This window comes from Nansenia antarctica (genome assembly GCF_963989245.1).
Source record: "Nansenia antarctica genome assembly, chromosome: 7".
Lineage (NCBI taxonomy): Eukaryota > Metazoa > Chordata > Actinopteri > Argentiniformes > Microstomatidae > Nansenia > Nansenia antarctica.
The window spans coordinates 6,619,937-6,644,159 of NC_137677.1; the positions used below are offsets into that span (position 1 = coordinate 6,619,937).

Genomic DNA, 24,223 nt, shown 5'->3' on the forward strand with positions numbered 1-24,223 from the left:
GCAGTCCCCTTTTCTTTTTTTTCTTTTTTGCCCAATCTGTGAACTGTAAACAGAACAACCAGAAGTTTGTCTGCCTGTTTGTTTGGACTTACGTACTGAGCCGTCATTAGAGCCAAGAATATCCTTCTCCTTGTTTGGGTACATGTTGTTGTGTCGCTATACTGGTCCGTGCCAGTCTGTAGCCGCCTGACTGCGTCATGTCTGTGCCTGAATGCGCAGCAGCGGAAACAACAGGCTAAGTGTTTAATGTGTCCATCTGCTTGTGGCCGTGGAAACGGTGAGGTCATTGCATTGTTTCTGTAGCTCCTCTCATAGGGAGCTGCGGAGTGACCAGAGGGACTGTCACCTCTCTGCAATCCCTCTGTGTCCTTGTTCAAATGTTAACACCTGACCCCCTCTCTCTCTCTCTCTCTCTCTCTCTCTCTCTCTCTCTCTCTCTCTCTCTCTCTCTCTCTCTCTCTCTCTCTCTCTCTCTCTCTCTCTCTCTCTCTCTCTCTCTCTCTCTCTCTCTCTCTCTCTCTCTCTCTCGGTCTCTCTCTCTCTCTCTCTCTCTCTCTCTCTCTCTCTCTCTCTCTCCTTTCAGCTTGAAAACTATTTTTCTAGTCTCAAAAATCCTAAACTCAGGGTAAGCCCACCTTTTCTATTATTAGCTTTTTTTGTCTACACTCCATCATTGCTTAATAAGATGTCATTTTAGATAATGGTGTGTGATCACTTTGTGCCAGTATTTACACCTGTTCCTACACGTCCTACACTCCATCATAGCCCTGATCAACAAGGCACCGTAAGACGGTCCTGTCTGTGGTCCTCTGTGGCTCAGTTGGTAGAACATGGCGCTAAAACGCTTAGGTTGTGGGTTCGATTCCCGCTGGGACCATATATACAGAAAAATGTATGCACTCACTGTGATGTAAGTCACTTTGGATAAAAGAGTCAGCTAAATGGTATATATTGTTGTTGTTGTTCTTGTTAATAATAATAATAATAATAATAATATATATGTATATCTGTTACAGGAGGAGCAAGAGGCAGCTAGACGTCGTCTGCAGAAGGATACTAAAGACAATAAAAGCAACACCACCACGCCAACCAAGGCCAAGGAGCACAAGGTGTGTTTTATTGATTTGTTTCAACCTTTATTTCTACTGGGGAAGCACACAGAGTCCAAGGACTTCTGCAGGCACCCTGTCCACAATATATACACCATAACAAAACAACACGTACACAAACACAACACACTTCAGTACAGAAATCAAAACATCCTATAAAACCTACAATATTAGAAGAAACTCTTCTAAAATCGAAATCTTTCATTCACCAAGTCTGTCCTCAAGTACGCCACTCATAGAGGCCTTTGTTCCAACCCAGCAGTATCAAAGCACAGATCTCCTTTGTGTCTGCAGGAGTGTGTTTGTCTCGCTCACTCTCTGTGTCTGTGTGTGTGTCTGTGTGTCTGTGTGTGTCTGTGTGTGTGTCTGTGCGTGTCTGTGTGTGTCTGTCTGTGTGTGTCTGTGTGTCTGTGTCTATGCGTGTCTGTGTGTGTCTGTGTGTCTGGGTGTGCATGTGTCTGTGTGTGTCTGCGTGTGTGTGTCCGTGTGTGTGTCTGTGTGTGTGTGTGTGTCCCAGGAGTCTTGTGGGGAAGACGAGAGGCCGGGTGTGTTGGCGGCGGCGGTGGTGAAGGTGGTGAAGGCGTCACCTAAGCCCCGCCGGGTCGTCCTGGCTAAGGGCCGCAAGCTGAGCAACAAGAAGCGCGGACGCCCCAAGAAGGCCGCGGAGACGGCGGCCGAGCGTAAGACCAAGAAGAGCCAGAGCGCCCTGGAGCTGCTGCACGCCAAGACCCTCTCTGCAGCACCCCCTCAGGGTGGGCCACCTGCCACTACACACACTCACACATTCACATACTCACACTCACACACTCACACATACTCACACTCACACACACACACACACACACACACACACACACTCGCACACACACACACACACACACACACACTCACACACACACACACACACACGTTCGCTTTCTCTTTTCTATCTTTCACACGCGTGCACACACACACACACTCACGCACACACACACACACACACACACACATACACACACACTCGCACACACACACACACACACGCAGCTCCACATGCAACTCCATAGCCCCCAAACACTTGATTTGTGTTGCAGAACAGTGACATGTTTTCTCTCCCCCTGGTTGTTTCCAACAGATGCGTACAGGTCACCTCAGAGTCCCTTCTACCAGCTACCTCCCAAAGTTCAGCACTATGCGTCTGGTCAGCTGATCCTTGGCCCCACCCCGCCGGCCCTGCAACAGCTGCTGGGTGAGTCTGATAACCCCCACCCCACCTCCCCTAACACTCATCACCCTCATGTTTTATGTCTCTATTTGCACGTGTGGTTAGATGCTGAACTGCGTTTCGTTGTCTGGTACTTGTACTCTGCAATGACAATAAAGTAGAATCTAAAAAAACTAATCTAATCACACCGACGTCATTCAGGGAGCTGCTACCGCTGCAGGGACAGATGTGATAACATCTATCTTGTCTCTTCCCCTCCCCGCTCCCACAGACAACATTAAGGTCCAATACCTGCAGTTCATGGCCCACATGAAGACACCTCAGTACCGCACCAACCTGCAGCAAGTTCTGGAGCAGGAGAAGGTAAAAAATTTTTTAAAAAAAATAAAATAAAAGATGGACTTCTCTCCGGTTCCAAACAGAAAGGCCGATATTAGCCCCACGTCCGTTCACAATCCCTCAACTCACTTTTATGATGACAGTTTAATCTGTGGTGATTATGCACCCTGTGTGCTGTGTTGATTGAAACTCTACCTCTAAATCTCCCTTCCTCCATGCCCCTCCCCCATCTCTCTCTCTCTCTCTCTTTCTCTCTCTCTCTCTCTTTCTCTCTCTCTCTCTCTCTGTCTCTCTCTCTCTCTCTCTCTCTCTCTGTCTCTCTCTCTCTGTCTCTCTCTCTCTCTCTCTCTTTCTCTCTCTCTCTCTCTGTCTCTCTCTCTCTGTCTCTCTCTCTCTCTCTGTCTCTCTCTCTCTCTGTCTCTCTCGCTCTCTGTCTCTCTCTCTCCCTCCCCACCACCACCGTAGCTGAAACACAGAGAGTTGTCTGGGCAGGCGGAACAGCTGCAGTCAGTGTGTCAGACCCACAAGGAGAAGATCAAAGGCCTCTTCGACACCAAACTGGATGAGGTACGCGTCTCTTAACTCTTCTCTTTAAAGCCGTGAATGTGTCATGCGAGGAGTGGTAATTGTGAAGCGCAAATATTATCGTGTTTTACAAGTGGATGTTGAAACGCTCCTCAGGAGGTTGCGAGGCGAACTTGCGTCAGTCATCAAAGCCACCTGTAGCTGTTTCTTATCGAGTCTCAGCATGTCGCTCCACCCGCCACCACCACCACCACAACACTCAACTGTACTGTGTTCAGTAGGCATGATATAGTAGATAGAAGAAGATAACTTGAAACTGAACTAGCCAAACAAGAAGTTATTTCCCCCCCCTTTTTTTTTTTTTTCGTTTCAAAAAATGTTCTCGTCTCGTGCTCACTGAACATGTGTGGTACAGAAGGGCCTGAGCCTGCTGTTTTCTGACCCCCCCCCCCCCCCCCCCCCCCCCCCCCCCACACACACACACACACATCCCCCTGTAACGGGGCAGGGGCAGCCCTAAAGCTTTCCAACACCCCTGCCTTCTAAGAGGATACTGTTGAGGAGCCAACCAAGGTTACCCAGACAACACCCAGAGACCAGGAACAGTCCACAATGAATCTTTATTAAAAGGAATTACAAAAGCTAATTAAAAACAGAGTCTTTAAAAACAACAGAGTCCAATGGGATGGGGTAATCCGATGGAGTCTCGACTCGGGCTCCCCCCAGGGTTAACTCCCGGCCGTATCCCGTCGGTCAAGGACCCTAAGGTCCGGCACGTCTCTATCCCGGCGTGGCGCCAATGGTCTCGCTGAGGACAGGAGGGAGAGGGACTCAACAGGTGGTATATAGACGACAGTCACTCTCACGGTGCGCCCCTCCACTAACTCCCAGCTACGCTAGACCATAGGGTTAGCCCTCGATCTCCAAAATAATACAACTCAAAACTTCAAAAAGATACTTAAAACTAAATGATCAAAGAAAACCACACAACTGTCGAGAAGACAGAAATAATAAACCACACAAATAAGGAGCTTGCCACTAGCTCGTCATAAACAACACTACTCAAAAGAATAGACACACCAAGCAAAAGCAAAATAAAGTTCACAAGAAACACTGGAGAGGCTAACCCTAGAACACTATGGGCCGGTTGCTCAGACATGGCTTAAGCCTAGTTCCAGACTAAAAAGCCATTTAACTAAAAACGTCTTGCAGAGACATAGCTTAAAACAAGACAGATTTAGGGCCGGTTTCACAGACAAGGCTTAAGCCTAATCCTAGACTAAAAAACATCTTCAATGGAGATTTTACATTGAACGTGTGATTTAGTCCAGGACTAGGCTTAAGCCTTGTCTCTGAAACCGGCCCTTAGTCTATTCTGGTTTAAATTAAGATGATTGCAAGAAGGAAGTTTAGAGCTATTCTAGGACTAAATTTAACCAAGTTGGAGTCAGTTTAACATTGTCTGTGAGGAAGCATGGAGTACTTGGATTATCTCAATGAAGACCAGCATGCCTTACAGAGGCTAGCCAGACGGGTACTTACTTACTTTGATGAAATAACTTTTAGAGACCGCTTTCGGATGCACAAGGAAAATGCATCAGAAATAATTTCTTTGCTTGAGCCTGGACTATCCATTCAGCTGTCTCAACGAGGAAGGCCTGTACCTATTCCACTCCAAGTCCTCATTACCTTGAGGTTCTTGGCATCTGGAACCTTTCACCGGGAAACAGGTGATCTGTGTGGTGTCCATGAATCTGTTTCTGAGGGGACAACATAGTGGACTAATGCTTGGTGACAGTGGATACGGCCAGAGTACATTTTTATTCACACCATACATTAATCCCATAACAGCGCCACAGAAGAGGTACAACAGGTTTCATATCCGCACTAGAGGTATGGTTGAGCGTATGTTTGGCGTATGGAAAAATCGATTCCTGTGTTTACGCAACTGTAGCAATGATCACTATGCAGCATCTTCTTGGGTTGAAGCGTAGTGGTGGTCTAGTGGATAGTGAGTTGGACTTGTCATCGGAAGGTTGTGAGTTCAAATCCCGCCTGAAACCACACCACTACTAGTGTGTCCTTGAGTAAGGCACTTAGCCCTCAGTTACTCCAGGGGGAATGTCCCTGTAATTCGTAATTGTAAATCGCTTTGGATTAAAAGCGTCTGCTAAATGGCAAAATTATAAAATTATAAGCGGAGTGCTGTGCTGCACAACTACCTGAGGAGGCAGCACTGTCCTGAACCTCCACAGGAAGGTGAAGATGATGCAGATGTGCCCATGGTTGTGGCAGTCGGTGACCAACGAGGACTTGCACACAGGAATGCCTTCACATTGCAGCACTTCAACTAGGGTGAGATGCATTTATTGTTTGCTTTGTACATAATTTAAGAGTAAATTTAAATGAGTGACAAGGCTGGAATAAAATGGTCAGTACTCGTGTAAATACTCTTGGGAAATTACAAGACACTTTTATTGTGAATCACAAGAGTTAAGCACAATTGTCTCAGCACTGTACTTCATTGTGTTCATAGCTTTCTCCTCCAACTTCATTTCCAATTCAACCTGGAGTATACTCATTTTAAATTCATGTTCTTCCTTTAGATATTTAATTTTCTCTTCATGAAATTCTCTGGCTAACTTCATGCATTGTCATCTTTATTCTTCTTCGCTGACAAGTGCTGACAACTTCAGTTATGGCGGCAGCAGATGTGCACGTCATTGTCATTGTGCACTGGCTCTGTCACTTGGGTCACAATTGTTTCCTCTGGGAAAATGAACAGTGTTAGAAGCACACATTTACTTATATGAACCTTAGAATGAAGATTGACAGTTGAATATGGAGGTTACCATTTGGGCTCAGGCTCAGTTCTTCATTTGCACTGTCCAAATGGTCATCATCTGGAACACCATCCAGGGGTTGCTGGTGCTCTATCATTCCAGAAAGCACATCACTGAATTCATCAGTTTGGTGATCTTTTGGTGGTCCGCCACCAGTAGTGAATCGCTCTCTTCTGACTTCTGCACTCTGTTTTTTTAAAGTCAGTTTGATGTTCTTCCAGAGAGTCTATAAAAGCAGATGTCATTCAATATGAATTATCTTACACAAATATGATTTTTTTATTTTTATTTATCCAGGGAAGTCACACTGAGATTTGCATCTCTTTTACAGGTGAGCCGAGGCCAAAAAAAGAAGTGAAATGCTGATAATCTCATGAAGAGATGAATGAAGATCTCACCTGAAGTTGCTGTACTGTTCGTTTTGTTACTTTTTCATTTGCATTAAATTCACTGCTAATTGCAATCCAACTACTCTTCTTCTTTTGCTCGGTAGCAGCAGTATGGTTTTTACTTTCAATGATTGGATGGTTTGATGCAATTTGTTTTAGTAGCGTCTTTTCCAACTCAGTGTAGTTCTTTGAACGAATTCTGGTTGCCACTGCCATTGTTCCATCTCAAGATCCACATCAGTCACATCAGTTGCTTACATATTTTTCTGACAATTAAGATAAAACCATTTGCTTTCAAAATAAAAGCTCCTGGTATTGTTTTCTATCAATGTTCTCACTAAAAATTGTGTTTTCTGTTCCATTCCGGGTTTTCATGGGGACCATTGTATGAACTAGCCTGGCTCCGCCTCCCTCAAATTTAATTTTAATTAACTCATTGACTGCCAAAGACGCCAATTGGCGTCTTATAGAATAGTAACGTTGACTGCCAAAGACGCCAATTGGCGTCTTATAGAAAAAAAAAAAATTCCCGCGGGGATCGCGTTATTGACATGTTCTACACCTAGCGAGTGAATTTCAGACTTGGGTGTAATGTATTTCGGTCCCAGATGGGGGCAGTAGTTCGATAAAAGCCTGGAGAAGGAAGTGGCTTGCTGTGGGTTGTAGTAATGGCGAAACGGATCAGGGTATGTGCCAAACGCGGCGCGGAGCATTGCGGCGCGGAGCATTGCGGAGCAGCGCGGCCATCGCGCGACTCTTCAAACAGTTCAGAGTCGGATGATACAGAAAAAGTGCAGAAAAAAAAAAAAGTTCTGCAGAAAAAGCTCGTTTTCTCTGTTTATTGGTCAAAATCAGGTGTTTTTGCTGAAACCACCCTATGTTCTACGGCCGATTTCTAAACACTCAAAGAGGCTAGAAACAAACTTTCTTTTTCTGACGAAAGAAGAGAGTCTAAAGTTTTGGTAGATATGTTCAATGTTTATGTTGTCCGAAAAGTCAATATTTGGTGGGTCTTCAAAGTTCAGCGAAAATGCCCCAAAAGTCTGGCAGTGTGGAGCTCTCCGCTCTGAACATGGCTGGCAGTCATAATTTTTTATTTTAATTTTGCCATTTAGCAGACGCTTTTATCCAAAGCGACTTACAATTACGAATTACAGAGACATTCCCCCTGGAGTAACTGAGGGCTAAGTGCCTTACCCAAGGGCACACTAGTAGTGGTGTGGCTTCAGGCGGGATTTGAACTCACAACCTTCCGATCACAAGTCCAACTCACTATCCACTAGACCACCACTACCCCTACCCTCAAATGAGGCTTAATCCAGGTGTTTGCAATAAGGCTTACTTAGCTTACTCCAGGACTCCATAGTCTCCGACTTACTAAGCCACAGTTGAGATACTTTCATGCAAGCGGCTTAAATGACCTAGTTTAACTAGTCAAGATTAGGCCTAGTCCTGTCTTTATTTAAGCCCTGTCTGAGCAACCGGCCCTTAGTCTGTATAGGAGGCGAGCTAATAGTCCGGACGTTCCCGTCAACAACAGCGGGACTACAGTGGCCCACAGGCCGCGACAGATGATGAGGTAAGGCGTAAAGTCCACTTAACTCTGGGAAGGGTGCTTTGTGCCACACCCTCCCTTATCCCCAGTCAGGCGTTCTCTCGATTCCACACGGGTCCCTCTGGTATCCAGCAGGGGTTCGTCTAGTGGTCGTCCTATCGGCACTCGGTGTCTCTGTACTCCCGTCTGGCCACTCGTTCCCGAACTGCGCTCTCCTCCTCTGCTTGCTGGCACCTTAAATAGAGAAAAGGGGAAGAGTGCCACTCCCAGTCCCCAATCACCATCAACCAGCACCAGGTGTGCACAGGAGGGGCAGCGACCACAACACCAACGGTGCGCCCGACCGAAGGGAAACAAAACACAGACGAAAAAGGTTCCGCATGCAAATGTCACCCCGTGACACCCCCCCCCCCCTCTGCCCTCAGCTGGGAGTGAAGGCCCTGACCATGGAGGACCTCCTCCAGGCCCAGAAGGAGATCTCGGCCCACAACCGGCAGCTGAAGGAGCAGACCAAGCAGCTGGAGAGAGACATGGCAGAGCTCCGGGACCACAGCCTCCTGCTGGTGAGACCCTCCCTCCATCCCTTCGTCTCAGACCTCCGCTCCTGAGCAACCATCACCACCGTTCTCTCTGCTCTCAAGTTGGGCTTTGACCTGCTGGCTCTGAACTCTTGTCAGACAAACAAACAGCCCCAGGGGCAAATAACTAACAAGAGAGATTTGTTTGTTTGATAGCATGTTTGTTAATCTCTTACTGACTCTGTTCCTTTCTCTCTCTCTCTCTTTCTCTCTCCACCATCTCTCTCTCTCTCCCCCCCACCTCTCTGTCCCCCCCCCCCGTCTCTGCGTGTGTACCCCAGTTGAAGACGCGGTGTGAGGAGCTGAGGCTGGACTGGGGGTCTCTGTGTCTGGAGAGCCTGCTGAAGGAGAAGCAGGCCCTGCGCAGGCAGATCTCAGAGAAGCAGAGACACTGCTTGGAGCTGCAGGTACGCTTCTCACACCTCCTCTCCCCCACCCCGCAGACTCTCGTCTCTCACCTCCCCCTCCTCTCACCTCCCCCTCCCCTCGCCTCTCACCTCCCCCTCCCCTCGCCTCTCACCTCCCCCTCCCCTCGCCTCTCCTGGCTGCTTCTGCCTCTCCTTCCTACTCCCCGTCTCCTCTCCCTCAGTCTCATGACCTTGTGGTCCTCTGCGGTGGCTCAGTTGGTAGAGCATGGCGCTAACATCGCTTAGGTTGTGGGTTCGATTCCTGCCCGGGACCGTATATACTGAAATGTATGCACCCGTTGCAATGTTAGTTGCTTTTGGATATATGGCATATATATCCAATATATATATATATATATATATATATATATATTCATGATTTGATACTGCATTTTCAGTGCTTCGTTTTAGGGAAAGTTTAGTTTCATATGTCATTACGCTGGCATTTCTATTTTATGTGAAATTAACCGAATGAATCAACCCCCTCGAACCGGTTCTCATCTCCCTTCCTCACTTCCTTGTCTAACGGCGCCCCCCTGCTGTCGGTTTTCAGATCAGCATCGTGGAGCTGGAGAAGAGCCAGAGGCAGCAGGAGCTGCTGCAGCTCAAGTCCTACAGCCCCTGCGACGGCTCCCCCTACAGGAAGGGCCTGCCGGGCCTGGACCACCACCGGCCCCACCTGGACCCCGACATCCCCAAGCTGAGCCTGGCCGCCGCGGCCTCGGGCCTCCTGAACGGCCTCAGCCCCGAGCTCTCCATGAACGGCACGGCCTCGCCCTGCTTCGACAGCCGGGTCGCCTCCAAGGGCGAGCTGCTCTCCCGCTACCTGCCCATCTCGCCCGACCACGAGATCGTGCCCCCCACCCCCGACGCCCGCCACAGGCAGCTGGGCCACGCCCTCCCCGACTACACCCGCTTCTCCCCGGCCAAGATCGCCCTGCGCCGCCACCTGAACCAGGACTCTGGTGCCGCCCACTTCAGAGGCCTGGCCCTGGGCCTGGCTGGACACAGGTCAGTCACATGACCAGGCTGGTCTCTGGCTGTAGAGAGGCCCTATCTGTTATTATTACTTTACTTTGTTTATTATTACAACAAGTTATAGACAATACAACCATTTTTTGGTTTAGTTTATTTATTTAGCACATAAAAAAACAAACAGTGCGAGGAGTGAAGGAAGCCCAGAGGGCGTGTACATAGTTCCACTTCCGTCAACAGCCAAGGTTCAATATACTACAAAGAACACTTAATACATGTAAACAAGACAAGGGAAACCACAAACAACATCATATCCATGGGGCAAAACGGTAGGATAGCACAACAAAAACTAAAAAAGACACGAGGATACATAGCTTTGCTCAGAACAACATCAAGAAAAAGAAAAACAGAAATAAGAGCAATAATCCTAATAATTCGCTGAATCCATTTTGATTGTCAGTTCTCTCTCATCCCTATCCCCCCTAGCCCACTCTCCACCTCTGTCTCTATATGTTATTGTATCGATGCTCTGTCTGTTTGACCGTAGAAGTCAAAGAATAAAGGCCTTATGTAAGACCTTGAACAACCCCATGGTCTTTCACCTAAACCCCTCCGGTTTGAATGTGAACAGATCTCAGGAAATGATCTGGGGTCAGCTCTAACAGTATTTCTGACAGGTCTGCGAATGTGGCAGAAGGGCAGTAGTACAGAGGGTGTAGTACAGAGGGTGTAGTACTACAGAGGGTGTAGTGCAGAGGGTGTAGTACAGAGGGTGTAGTGCAGAGGGTGTAGTACAGAGGGTGTAGTACAGAGGGTGTAGTACAGAGGGTGTAGTACAGAGGGTGTAGTACAGAGGGTGTAGTACAGAGGGTGTAGTACAGAGGGTGTAGTGCAGAGGGTGTAGTACAGAGGGTGTAGTACAGAGGGTGTAGTACAGAGGCTGTAGTACAGAGGGTGTAGTACAGAGGGTGTAGTACAGAGGGTGTAGTGCAGAGGGTGTAGTACAGAGGGTGTAGTGCAGAGGGTGTAGTACAGAGGGTGTAGTACAGAGGGTGTAGTACAGAGGGTGTAGTACAGAGGGTGTAGTACAGAGGGTGTAGTACAGAGGGTGTAGTACAGAGGGTGTAGTACAGAGGGTGTAGTACAGAGGGCGTAGTACAGAGGGTGTAGTACAGAGGGTGTAGTACAGAGGGTGTAGTACAGAGGGTGTAGTACAGAGGGTGTAGTACAGAGGGTGTAGTACAGAGGGTGTAGTACAGAGGGTGTAGTACAGAGGGTGTAGTGCAGAGGGTGTAGTACAGAGGGTGTAGTACAGAGGGTGTAGTACAGAGGGTGTAGTACAGAGGGTGTAGTACAGCGGGTGTAGTACAGCGGGTGTAGTACAGAGGGTGTAGTACAGAGGGTGTAGTACAGAGGGTGTAGTACAGAGGCTGTGCTGTTTACAAGTGTTCTGTGTTTGTCCTGACTGTGGTCTGTGCTCTGGCAGGGGGGACCTGGGTGCTGTCACCTCTCCTCTGGGGGCCAAACAGATCCGCCTGTCACCCCAACCGTCTGACACACTGCAGGGCGCCACGCCCAAGAGCGCCGCCGAGAGGGTAACCGTCTGTCCGTCTGTCTGTCTGTCCGCCTGTCTGTCTTGACCACACACCGCCTGACTCACGGTCTGCTGCTATATAACCACAGTTTACTGTCTGACCCGCGGTCCACCCTCTGACTCACACTCCACTTCCTCACACACACACACACACACACACACACACACACACACACACACCCACCCAGTGTTTTTCCTCTACCTCACTGTTCCTCCCTAAGTTATTGTGTGAGTGACTTTGAGTGCGAGGGGGTGTGTGACTTTGAGTGCGTGTGTGTGACTTTGCGCATGTGTGTGTGTGACTTTGAGTGCGTGTGTGTATGTGTGACTTTGGTCTGTGAATGTGTGACTTTGGTCTGACTCTGGTCTGTGTGTGTGTGTGTGTGTGTGTGGTCCAGGGGGGTAAGGAGAAGAGCCCGGCGGGCGGGGGCGACACCATCACCAGCCTCCCCATCAGCATCCCCCTCAGCACGGTCCACCCCAGCAAGCTGCCCGTCAGCATCCCCCTGGCCAGCGTGGTGCTGCCCAGCCGCGTGGAGAGACTGGTGGGTACCTCTCTACCTCACCTCCCTGCCCCCCCTACCGCTCCTCCACACCTGCCTCTCCTCCCTCCTACACACGCCTGCCTCTCCTCCCTCCTACACACACCTGCCTATCCTCCTACATAAAGGCTTTTTTTATAAGAGCGTAGGTTGTGTTACATGTGTAAATATCGATCGACGACGTGGATTTCAAAGTAGCCGATATATATATAGCCGTGCGGATTCACAAACCGCTTCTAAACAGAGAAGCGGCGTGTGCACCTTGTGTGTGTACGCACAGTCAACAAGGGTCATGTGAGGCGTGCGCCTTGTTTAGCATCGGTCGCTAACCCCGCCACGTTCTCTGTTGTTCCCTCTCTCCAGAGGAGTACGCCGAGTCCTGTCCCTCTTCCAGCCGGTCAGACCAACGGTAAGCAGCCCCTCGCACCTCCGTTCACACGCTCATTCACTACGGACATCCTATCTCCTTTCCGCAAACCTTCCAAAAAAAACGGAACAATTTCCGTAACAGCACGAGCAGTGCTGAGAAATACTTTGGGTTTGTTATGACAACTATGGTGGGACAAATGAGACTCTGGCGGCCCGCCACGGTCCCGTCTATCTATGGGAAACACTGTCATGACGTCTCACTCACTGAAGCCTGCTTGTCAACATATTTGCCAGGCTTGAACCAAATGAAATGTGTATTTTTAATACGATTTAGATTAAATGCACATTGCCTTTGTGAGTGAAGACTCACCAGACGTGCTGAACCAGAGTGTCGTGGGTACGGTCGTACATGCACTCATCCCCTCCGCCGTTCCCCTGTGTTGCTAGGATACTGCTCAGGCCTGGTGAACGGCGGTTCTCACTCCGGGATGTCAGAGGACCAGGACGGTGCTGCCCCCTCTCCCCCCCCCCACAACGCCTCTCTCCTGGGCCCAGCGGGCCGCGGCCCCGCTCACAGCCCCCCTCTCAACACCGGGGGCGTCCTCCAGTACGCCGACGCCCCGCCTAGGAACTCCTCCTCCTCCGGGGACGGGACGGAGCGCCAGGGCGAGTCTGACAGCGAGCCCCACGACAGCGAGTCGCGACGCCGCATGTTCTTCTCTTCCTCCTCCTCGTCCTCCTCTTCCTCCTCCTCAGGCGGGGCCGCTTCCCGGCTCCACGGCGGCGGCTCGACCAAGCAGGGCCAGCACCACCACAGTAACCACGGGAACCACCACCACTCTCCCGGCTCGCAGAACACACACTCACACAACAGCCACGGGTCTCAGGAGGGCACGCGCAAGCGCGGCCGGAGGAAACGCAGCTCCACGGGGGGCCTCCCGGCCAGCGGCTCCCCCAAGAGGAGGTCCTTTCCTGGGCTCAACTCCACCAGTCAGCCCTCGGGATCCCCACTCAACATCAACACCATGGTGAGTCAAGCCCCAAGGTCCTTTCTCCTTCACAATGTCATTGAGTGGAGTTTAGAGAGTGATTAGTCTCAGAGGGGGTGTAGTGGATAGTAGTGGAGCCCAAAGTGCCATACAGGAAATACAGTGAAAAAGGGGACGGTGGAATACTCTCTGGTCTGAAGGTAAATCTGTAATTTAATCAACCCGCAGGGTCAAAAGTAGGCACAAGTGGCGCTCTAGACAACATAACCAATTGGAAAAACACTGTGAAAAAAACAGTTAAATAGAAGTGGAGAACCCTCACGGAGCGCTCTCCACCCTGAGAGTGTTCCGATTGTTTTCCGTGCGCTCTGACCAGGGTGTGGTCTTCACCAGGCCAGGCCTGACGCTTCTATTCTATGGTCTTTTGAAGGCGTCTGCTAAATGCGCAAAAATGAAAATGTCAATGTTTTTTTGCGTTTTTTTAAATCGATGTTATCTGGAGCGCTTCCATCCCAGTAACCCAGTGTGGGTACTTCAGCCTCCGTGGGTCATGATTCAGTCACACAGTCTGACTTGTAAACCAGAGAGTACTCAGAGTGCTCCCCTCAATCTCAGAGGTGCTTTCCAGTGAGCAGCTGAAACACACCAAGGCCCATGTGGTCATGAAAAGAGTACAAAGGAATACAAAATGCGTCCTAAAAACAAATGAATGATAGATCCGCCACTGCATTCTTCATCATCCGACCCTGAACCTTTCTGGGTTTCCTGGGGAAACGCACAGGAAGGGTGCAAGGGTCTGCCACCCCTCAGCCAACCCCACGCTCGCTGCGGATATGAACATATTGCAGTATAATAAACACTGCACGCTACTGGGTTACTTGTATACCATTGGACTCATTCACTACCGTACCGTATTGTATTATATTGCATTTCATATCACCGTACTCTGCACAGCATGTTGAAGCCACTGTAAAATCCATCACTTTATTACTTTATCAATGTAGGTATTTTTTTTTACTACTTGCGTTACTTATTATTATTGTGTTATTGCGTTTTGTATCTGAATATTGCAATGCCAATGTTGAGGAACCAAAGCCAAAGAGTTGGACTCTTGTGTAAGTGGGCTACAGTACAGTAAGACGTAATAAAAGCGGTTCTTTTTTTGTGATCAAGATTTTTTATTGCTTTTATCAACACATAACAATGACAATACAGAACAAGAAAGGAAGGGAGGGAAAAAAGAAAGAAAACAAAAAAGAAAAGGGGTAATTTAGCAGACAAGTCACAGCCAAATAGTAGAAATACAACACAATCCGTGACATATGGAGAAATGAACCCGGTGTGGGGGTAGGGCAGAATTGACAGTAGTAGTTGGGTTGTAGTTTCATTAAGTATCTTCTATGGTGTAGCATAGGCCCTGTGGATGACTTTAAAATGAATTAACTGATGAGCTATGTTTTTGGAGGTTGAATTGAGATTAGACCATATTGTGTCCCAGTTTGGGTGGAAATCCAATTCACCAAGCTCTCGGCTCCATAAAGCCTCAACCGCAAGTGGTTTTTTAATTGCGTCCATTAGATTGCGATATATTCTGGATACACAGCCACGAGAGGTTGGGGTATGTTCAATCCAGGCTATCATGGGGTGAGTTGGAAGTGGGGAGCGCCAAGGCACTCCATAGGCCTTGAGTGAGGACCTCAGCTGTAGATAGACAAAATATGACGCTGGAAGGACAAACTTAGTTTGGAGGTGCTGAAATGAAACTAGGCCATCATTGTCATACAGGTCTCTGAGAGTATTTACCGTATTTTCCGGACTATAAGTCGCTCCGGAGTATAAGTCGCATCAGTCCAAAAATGTGTCATGAAGAGGAAAAAAACATATATAAGTCGCACTGGACTATAAGTTGCATTTATTTAGACATTTATTTCACAAAATCCAAGACCAAGAACAGACATTTAATCTGGAAAGGCAAGTTTATTCAATAGAACACGGAACAACAGGCTGAATAGAAGTCCGGTATGTTAACGTAACACATTAACAGTTATTCAGCAACACAATAGCATAAATAAGGCGCACCTTCAATGAATGGCCTATTTTAGAACTGTTTTCATATACAGGGCGCACCGGATTATAAGGCGCATAGAATAGAAGATACTGCAGTCAAACGTTTGACTGGGGTTGCGTTACGCCCAAGCTCCACCTACTGCGTTGCGTCACCTCTCCATCGGTGTTGTGTCAACTTCCCGTTGTCCATGCTCCACCTGAGCGTTGTCACCGTCAACGTTCTGCCTGCTCCACTGTCAAAAATATATATTTTTCCACCTCAAGTATCAGCCGTTCGTCATCCATTTTTGCAACAAGCGTCAAGGACCTGCGGTGATTCACAGCTGACTCGCGTGAATAGCAATTCGCAATAGCTGCGACCACGAGCTATAGAGTAGTTAGCTACAAGCATTTTCAATCTGGTATTATCTCTATTAGTGGATCAACCGCTGTGGTGATATAACAGCTGATAAAAAGACATCAAGTAGACTACAAACAGAGCAAAATAAGAAAACAACACCAGAAAACAACCAATAGGCTATACAATTATAACCAACAACCAATATGTGACAGCTCCTGGTGAAATGTGCAACGTAATTTTTCAGTTTTTACACATGCTTAAACTACAGATTGTAAGCTTTCAAATGATGTGTCATACATTCAAATCAGAGAAAGATTGAACACGACAGGCGTATTTGAATGTTGGTTCACCTCAAACACTGAATGGGAGAAAAGTGACTCTAAACGCAGCCACAGCTACGAACGCTGCTAACAAAACAAATCGCTACGAAGGTCTCAACTGTATTTTAATAACATGACAACATACTGGGAGAACATCGACATGCTAAAAACACATAACTACACATAACTAGATGAACACACAGTTCTTGCTTTTGAACACGAGCTAAAACGAAAGTATGTTTACAAGTCAATTTACAAGGCTCGTTCATTGCAGACGTACTGCTGTGATAGGCCATTTCATTTCTGCTTTTTTTTTTGCTTATTTAAAAAAAAAAAAAAAAAAAAACTTGTTTCCAAATTATTTATATTTTTACGACGCACATTACGCAAGTCGGCGTATTGACGTAGTCGACAACGTTGACGAATCGTAACAGCCCTACTTTAAATAGCTCATTAGAATAGAATGAATAGAATTCCCAACCATATTCCGGGGTCTATGTGCGATAATGAAGCTGTAAAACAAACTGTTTGAAAGCTTCAGAGAAAAGAAACGTGAAGTCCCTTGGTGTTGTTTTTCCTTTTAGCGACGTGAATTTTCACGTGGCGGTGTGATAACCGTGATAACCGTGCGATACGCGGTACGCGGAATGAAAGTACGAGTTACGATACTTTCCGAATGTTTTCGTGAGGGGAGTCGCCGTGGTCGTCGGCTGAGGGGACGGCAAATAGTTACTTAGTGGGGCTTGCCTCAGTGATGCAGCAGTCAGCAGTCAGCAGTTGGATTTTGAGGAAGTAAATTCCTCTCCCAGCGGTTCCAGCTGTTGGTGCGCAAGAGCGCGTTCATGCAGCATTTTGGCGACGCATGCGCACTGGCGCACCAGTTGTGTGCACCCCTGATCATAATCTATGTCAGATTGGTACAGGTTGGAGTAAAATGTTTGAAATATACTATTCACAGCTTGGGGAGCAGTATGAACAGTGCCCGCAGAGTCTCTAATAGCATTTATAGAGGCTTTGCTTTCATTCTCCTTCAGTCTCAGTGCCAATAAGCGGCTGGGCCTTTCAGCATCAAAATAATATCTCTGTCTCGTTCTATGAAAGATAAATTCAGCCTTTGAGAGAGATATAGCATTATATTCTCCTTTGAGACAAGCGAGCCGTGTGGCTTGATCTTCTGTAAAATCTTGTTTTTGTAAATTTTCTAGTTTTTATTTCCTTCTCTAGCTCATTAAAACGCTTGTTACGTGCTTTAGAGAGAGTGGAGGAGAACGAGATACAAAGGCCCCTGAGAAAACATTTGGTTGTTTCCCACAAAATTTGAGGATTGTCACACTGTGCTCTGTTTATAGCAAGAAATACTTCAAGTTCAGCTTTGAGAAAGATCGAAAAGTCAGGGTTTGTCAACAAAGTGGTGTTAAACCGCCACCTAGTGGCCTTGTCAGTATTAGCAGAGAGCTGAATCTTGCATGCCACAGGTGAGTGATCAGACAACAGTATTGGCAGAATATCAATTGGGGACATGGAGGGAATGAGGGATGGGCTTACAAAAATAAAATAAATTCTGGAAAAAGATTTATGTCTGTTAGAATAAAATGTATCATTTCTGGCCTTATTATTCTGAATTCTCCACACATCAACAACGTTTAAATCCATTATAAATGAATTTAGAAATGCAGTTGATTGTGAGCTTACATTAACTGGAGAGGACCTGTCTAATGAGGGATCGAGCCGAGGACAGAATTGAAGTCACCACCTACTATTAAATGATAGCCTACAGAGTTTTCTATCAATGTGTTACTGATATCTGGTAGAAATTCTGCGTCGACTTCATTAGGGGCATAAATGGAGGCTAGCATCAATTTAACTTGGTTTATTCTCGTCTTTATGTAAACAAATCGGCCCTGTTTGTCACTTATCTGATCAAGAGTCAAATGCAACCTCCTGTCAACCAAGACGAGCACACCCAGGGTCTTATTTTGAGCGCAAGAGTGCGCAATAACTTTAAAATGTTTGTTCTGAAAACGTGTAACGTCACATTCCTTAAGATGTGATTCCTGTATTAGAACTATGGAGACTTTCTTACGGTGGAGGAATTCTAGAATCCGCGTTCTCTTTATAGCCGAGTTAAGCCCGTTCACATTCCAGCACATAACAGTTAGGTCAGACGCCATAGGATTCTAATGAGCAAATACAGAATATCTGAATGAAATGATAGATCTGGTCATGACTACTTAGTATTTCTATCAGTACAGTAAAAGTCCAATCCGTTACGCGACTTGTCCGTTGGGAGGGGGAGGGAGAAAAATAAATGAAGAGAAAAATACAATGTACAAAAAAGTTAGCAAACCGCGAAGGTAACCTACAGGCTTGCCAAAACATCAACATTCTCTGAGACGTGACTCAGTCTATTGCAACGCTGTAGCCCACAAATCGGCTCAATACACCACCTGCTAGTTATAACAACGAGTCTTTATCGAACTTAAAGAATCATATCATCCCCTCAAAAAAAAGGTAGCCTAGACATGGCATTAACTAATGAAAACAGCGGGATATCAGCAGGCCATCATAATGGTGAAAAAGGATAGTTTGAGATAGGGGAACATAACAGCCATACCTCGTTAGACCCAGCAGCGTTAGTCAAAGTAAACATCCATTTTCATAAGTAGGGCTGCAACTAACGATTATTTTGGTAGTCGACTAATCTGTTGATTATTTTTTCGATTAGTCGCGGTTAGTCGTGTGGCTTTCCGCTGCGCGTAAATGGCGACGCAGAAGCATAAATCCGGCTTAACTAGCTATCTAACCTAACGTTACGCCAAGCTACAGCTGCTCACAGAGCTAGTTGATTGGCTAGCTAGCATTGCTGGCTAGACTACAGACAGCTCACGTTAGTAGGCTACGCTTGGCGCTGTTTATCTTACAGACAGCTCGCTGGTGGACTCAACATAATTGAAATAGCATTCACTTATCAAGCATCATTCATGATCATCCACCATGACTACCTGGTATTTTAGTAGCGACCACCCCTCACTTCATTTCATCTCGCGTTCTCCTGGCTTCAACATGGAAAACCCCTGCTACGTAACGTTACATACAAGCGCCTCTGTCTGTCACACGCGTGCCACAGGGCAAATAAATTAATAGCACAAACGCTCATAGCATGTACAGCCCTGTCCATGAGACGTTGTTTTCCAACATGTAACAGTAAAGCTAACAAAAACATTACGACCCTAACAATATAACGTTAGCCAGTTGGCTAACAACGTTAGCTAAAACTTACCCAGCTGATTCTTGCATGGCTCCCGTAAAAAAATTGTTTAAAAAAAATCCCGTTTTTTCTGATTCTTTTTTTTTATATATACGATTAGTCGACACTAAAATTCCACGTCGACGAGTTTTTATGATCGACGTCGTCGATTATGTCGACTAATCGTTGCAGCCCTATTCATAAGCAATTGCATATCCTGGGGGAAAAGAAAGTAAAATAGTCATTTCTATCGTTGAAATCTAAAGCAGTCCCCATGGCAGTGTCGTGGCTGATTAGGTGGTCAGTTCCATCACGTCACCATCCTCGATCCCCGGATCATTGACAGCGGTAGAGTCCCCTCAGCCGGGCCGCCTGGCAGGCGTGGATCGCACGGGTCCTGTAGACAGCTTCGGTGTTGGGTCGCACGGGTCCTGTAGACAGCTGCTTCGTTGTTGGGTCGCGCCGCACAGCACCGGCGTAGGATTCGGATTGGTGTGGCTGAAGTGGTGACTACTTCAAGGATCGGATGAAGTCCTCTGCTCTGGACGGACAGTCGAAGGACATCTTTTTGCCATCATGCTCCATTTTGAGAGTAGCGGGGTAGATTAGGAAAGGCTGCAGACCCACGGCATGGATGCGCATCCTTGATAACCGTGTTGAACCCCTTCCTCTTGGTTGTAGTTGGGGCACTGTAGTCTGGGAAGAACAGGAGGGTGGATTTGTCTTGCTGCTTCACTGGATATATCTTCCTAGCTTCTTTTAGGATGGTGGTCCTGTCCTGCCATCTCAATAGACGGAAGATGAGGGTACGTACGGGTGGTCCTGTCCTGCCATCTCAATAGACGGAAGATGAGGGTACGGGGGGCGATTGCTGTTTTGCTCGCGGCCGTTATATATGCGGTGAGCACGGTCGATCTCGATGACTCGGCCAGCCAGGGAGGGAATCCACTTCACCAGGTTGGCTTTGAGGTAGCCTGCAGCATCAGAGCCCTCCAACTACTCTGGTAAAGCCTACCAGACGTAGATTATTTCGCCGAGCCCTATCTTCCATGTCAGCTGTTTTCTCTGTGAGTTGTTCCACCTGCTTTCGGAGTTCAGCAATGCTATCATGTCTGTCCTCGCGCACAGCCAACTGAACGGAGTCGATGCGGCTCTGGGGGTCTTTTGGGCTAGCTTAGCTTGGTGCTCGATATCCGTTTTCATACCTCGGACATATTCGTTGGTCTTTTCAATGTCGATTTTGATTGAGCAAAGCTGAGGGGTTACTAGGATGGAATCCACAGCATCTTTGATGGCCGAGGTGATAGTAGCTGTGTTCAGGATGGATTGCTGTTCTTGCAGCGCTAGCCTGATACCGTCAGCAATGGCGGCGTCGAGGTCTTCTTTAGAGATGGATGCAGCTTTCCATTTCTTCTTAGTTGGAGAGTTTTCACCCTCTCCTTTGCGACTTCCCATAGCAGGGGATGTGTTCATTGTTGTTTCTAATATATTATTCGATAAATTGTAAAGTATTAGTGCAATTAAGTGGCAAATTGAGCAGACAAGAAGACTACGTGTGCATCGTCAACGAGTGGTCACGTGACTCATAAAAGCGGTTCTGATTGTAAGTAAGTAAGTAAGTAAAATGTATTTATAGAGCACCTTTCCCAGACCAAGGGTCACAAAGTGCTTTACATAACAAGGAAAAAGACACAATAAAACATAATACAAGAGCGAAAGCCACAGCAGGTTAAAACAGACAAAACAAGTGAAAATAAAAACAAGTAACAGACAACAGGTGTACAACAGCATCAACAAGACACAGAGAGACAAGCCCTTGGGGCTTTTCAAAAGTCTATACAAGACAGTTGTGAACCCTGAACCCTGTGGCCTGTGTTGTGTCTGCTCCGCCAGGTGAACAACATCAACCAGCCTCTGGACATCGCTGCCATCTCCTCTCCGGAGCAGTCTGGCCGCAGCCCCGGTGGGCCGGACATGGACCAGCCCCCCGTGCTCAAGAGAGAGCGCCCCCTAGAGGCCAACGGCTCCGGACGCTACTCCTCAGCCCCCAGCTCAGACGACGAGGACTCGGGCTACCCCGCCGACAGCTCCAGCTCCAGGTAAACTGGCAGGTTGTTGTTGTTGTTGTTGTTGTCGTCTGTCGCTTTGGATAAAAGTGTCTGCTGGATGTCAGAAATGTGACATGTTTAGCGGTGGCCATCTTTGTGTTGCTATTTGAATCTGCCACTGATACATTCTCCTGTTTGTTTGTTTTTTCTCCTCCCTCGTGTGCGGTATGTATCCATGGCTGAATAGTAGCTTTAGAAGTTTGGGGAATGACTTTGTCTTGTTTTCAGAATTGAAAGGAAGATTGCCACTATATCGTTGGAGAGCAGAGATGGGTCAGGGAGATCTGGTGATAGTGAGAGAGGTAAGAAGGACCAACTTCTTGTCAGCTGATATCTGTTACATGCTGTGCTTTGTCCTGTTAAACACTATATATGTATTTATATTAGCTCATGTTAAACACTATATATGTATTTATATTAGCTCATGTTAAACACTATATATGTATTTATATTAGCTCATGTTAAACACTATATATGTATTTATATTATCTCATGTTAAACACTATAGATGTATTTATATTATCTCATGTTAAACACTATAGATGTATTTATATTATCTCATGTTAAACACTATATATGTATGTATATTATCTCATGTTAAACACTATAGATGTATTTATATTAGCTCATGTTAAACACTATATATGTATGTATATTATCTCATGTTAAACACTATAGATGTATTTATATTATCTCATGTTAAACACTATATGTATGTATATTATCTCATGTTAAACACTATATGTATTTATATTAGCTCATGTTAAACACTGTATATATGTACTTCTGCTTGTCTCTGTGTGAACTAGGAGGCAGGAAGTCAGGAGGCAGCAGTGGAAACAGCACAGGCAGCGAGGTCTCCTCCTCATCATCCTCATCCTCATCCTCCACCAGCAAGTGGAAGTCCACCTTCTCCCCCATCTCCGACCCCAAACAGTCTGACCTGAGACAGGGGGGCTCCCCCTTCGGCATGGGGGGGTCCCGGGGGGGGCCGGGTACGGGCACAGACTCAGACTCTGACCACAAACAACAACAACAACAGCAGAGGCGAGGGGGGAGCGAGGGGTCCGCGGGGGGCGACCAGACAGGCTCCTCCCAGTACGTCCCCTCTAACCCCTTCCTCAGCCAGGAGCCGCCGGGGGGCCGTGGGGGGGGAGGGGGCGCTCAAGGGGGGGGCGGAGGCGGCGGCGGCTCGGAGCGCCAGGCCCTGCAGAAACAGAGGGACCGAGAGTGGGAGCTGAAGGCCAGCAGCAGCCTGGGCAGCCAGAACCTCTTCATCTCTGCGGCAACCGGCGGGGGGGGGGGCCTCCTGAGCAGGAAGGTGGGCAGCCCCGTGGTGGCAGGGGCGTCGTCGTCGTCCGCGTCGGCCTCGGGCCCGTCCGTGGGACAGTACCTGGGGGCCCAGTTCCCCCTGGGGGGGGCGTCGGTGCTCCAGTCCCTGTTCGGGGCCCAGACGGCCAGCTCCACGGTGAGCGGCTCCCCGCGCCTGGTCAACGGACACTCTTCCCTGGGGGGCTTCTCCAGCGCCGGGCTGGCAGGGGGTGCAGCTGGAGGTGAGGCCCACACGCGCCAACACACACCGCGCTATAACCACACCCCGTCTCCTCCCCGCTCAGTAGCGCCTCAGGCTTGGGGGCGGAGGAGGGCGGGGGGGTTGGGAGTAGAGTTAGAGCCCTGGGTGTCAGGGCTGTTGTGTTAGAGGGGGGGGGGGGGTATGGGGAATGCGGGCCCACTAATGGACACAGGTAAGTGGGAGAACCCTGTGACTGACTGACTGACTGACTGACGGCTCACTGCTTGCTTTGCCATTGACTGGCTGCACAGAAGCTAAGTTGGGGAACACCCTTGGAAAATGGTCTCATATTCCATTGAATGAGCAGAACCTTGGGGTTAATAAGCATGTTGACCGTGTAACCACGGCTACGGGACGTACCCGGCTTTGTTAGCATGGTCATTTTCTTGGGGTGTTTGTTTCAGTGTCGCTGGTCTTGTGTGTAAAAGAGACATTTCACTGCGATTAGCAACTTAGCACTTTCCTCACTTAAATGGGTTTTTTGATAGCATCAAATGTAATATAATGTGGCTTTTGACGTATGATATGTGATCCTCTGTACCTCTCATAATCGTAAGTGAAATGGCTCCGTTTGCTTTTTGTGTGCCTGTCTGTATGACGTGCTTGCCGCTATGCATATCCTGGCTCAGTCCCGCATTCTCTCTCTCTCTCCCACTCTCTCTCTCTCTCCCACTCTCTCTATCTCTCTCTCACTCCCACTCTCTCTATCTCTCTCTCTCTCTCTCTCTCTCTATCTCTCTCACACTCCCACTCTCTCTACCTCTCTCTCTCTCCCACTCTCTCTATCTCTCTCTCTCTCTCTCCCTCTCCCACTCTCTCTCTCTCTCCCACTCTCTCTCTCTCTCTCTCTCTCTCCCTCCATCTCTGCTGTGTGATCCGCAGGTATATTTCACCACGTGGTTCCCTCAGTGTCGTCCCATCAGTTTGGGGCTGCGCTGCCGGCCTCCGGAGGCCTCGGTTCTCTGCTCAGTCTCTCCTCCTCCCCCTCCTCCTCCTCCTCCACCTCCCAGCAGCCCCAGCCACCGCACCAGCACACTGCCCCCCAGTGCGCCTCCTCCTCCTCCTCCTTCATGGCCTCGGTGTCCTCCTCGCTCCCCCTCTCCCAGGCCCAGCACGGCCGCACCCAGACAGTACTGCACACCCCCTCCCC

At 48.0% G+C, this 24,223-nt stretch overlaps 1 protein-coding gene across 1 annotated transcript in view; it reads left to right on the plus strand.

Annotated features, from left to right (window-relative positions):
* Nucleotides 1–24,223, plus strand: part of dot1l (DOT1-like histone H3K79 methyltransferase) — a gene marked incomplete at its 5' end in the record, with an annotated part of 42,889 nt that overhangs the window by 12,658 nt on the left and 6,008 nt on the right. The window contains 16 exons of the mRNA XM_080535439.1: nucleotides 584–625; nucleotides 1,017–1,109; nucleotides 1,627–1,861; nucleotides 2,224–2,337; nucleotides 2,585–2,676; nucleotides 3,118–3,219; nucleotides 8,390–8,527; nucleotides 8,824–8,949; nucleotides 9,503–9,960; nucleotides 11,411–11,519; nucleotides 11,917–12,063; nucleotides 12,424–12,469; nucleotides 12,877–13,457; nucleotides 21,286–21,491; nucleotides 21,729–21,802; nucleotides 22,310–23,053. Of these exons, the coding sequence (XP_080391565.1) occupies nucleotides 584–625; nucleotides 1,017–1,109; nucleotides 1,627–1,861; nucleotides 2,224–2,337; nucleotides 2,585–2,676; nucleotides 3,118–3,219; nucleotides 8,390–8,527; nucleotides 8,824–8,949; nucleotides 9,503–9,960; nucleotides 11,411–11,519; nucleotides 11,917–12,063; nucleotides 12,424–12,469; nucleotides 12,877–13,457; nucleotides 21,286–21,491; nucleotides 21,729–21,802; nucleotides 22,310–23,053 (3,307 nt within the window). The remainder of the gene's footprint in view (nucleotides 1–583; nucleotides 626–1,016; nucleotides 1,110–1,626; nucleotides 1,862–2,223; nucleotides 2,338–2,584; nucleotides 2,677–3,117; nucleotides 3,220–8,389; nucleotides 8,528–8,823; nucleotides 8,950–9,502; nucleotides 9,961–11,410; nucleotides 11,520–11,916; nucleotides 12,064–12,423; nucleotides 12,470–12,876; nucleotides 13,458–21,285; nucleotides 21,492–21,728; nucleotides 21,803–22,309; nucleotides 23,054–24,223) is intronic.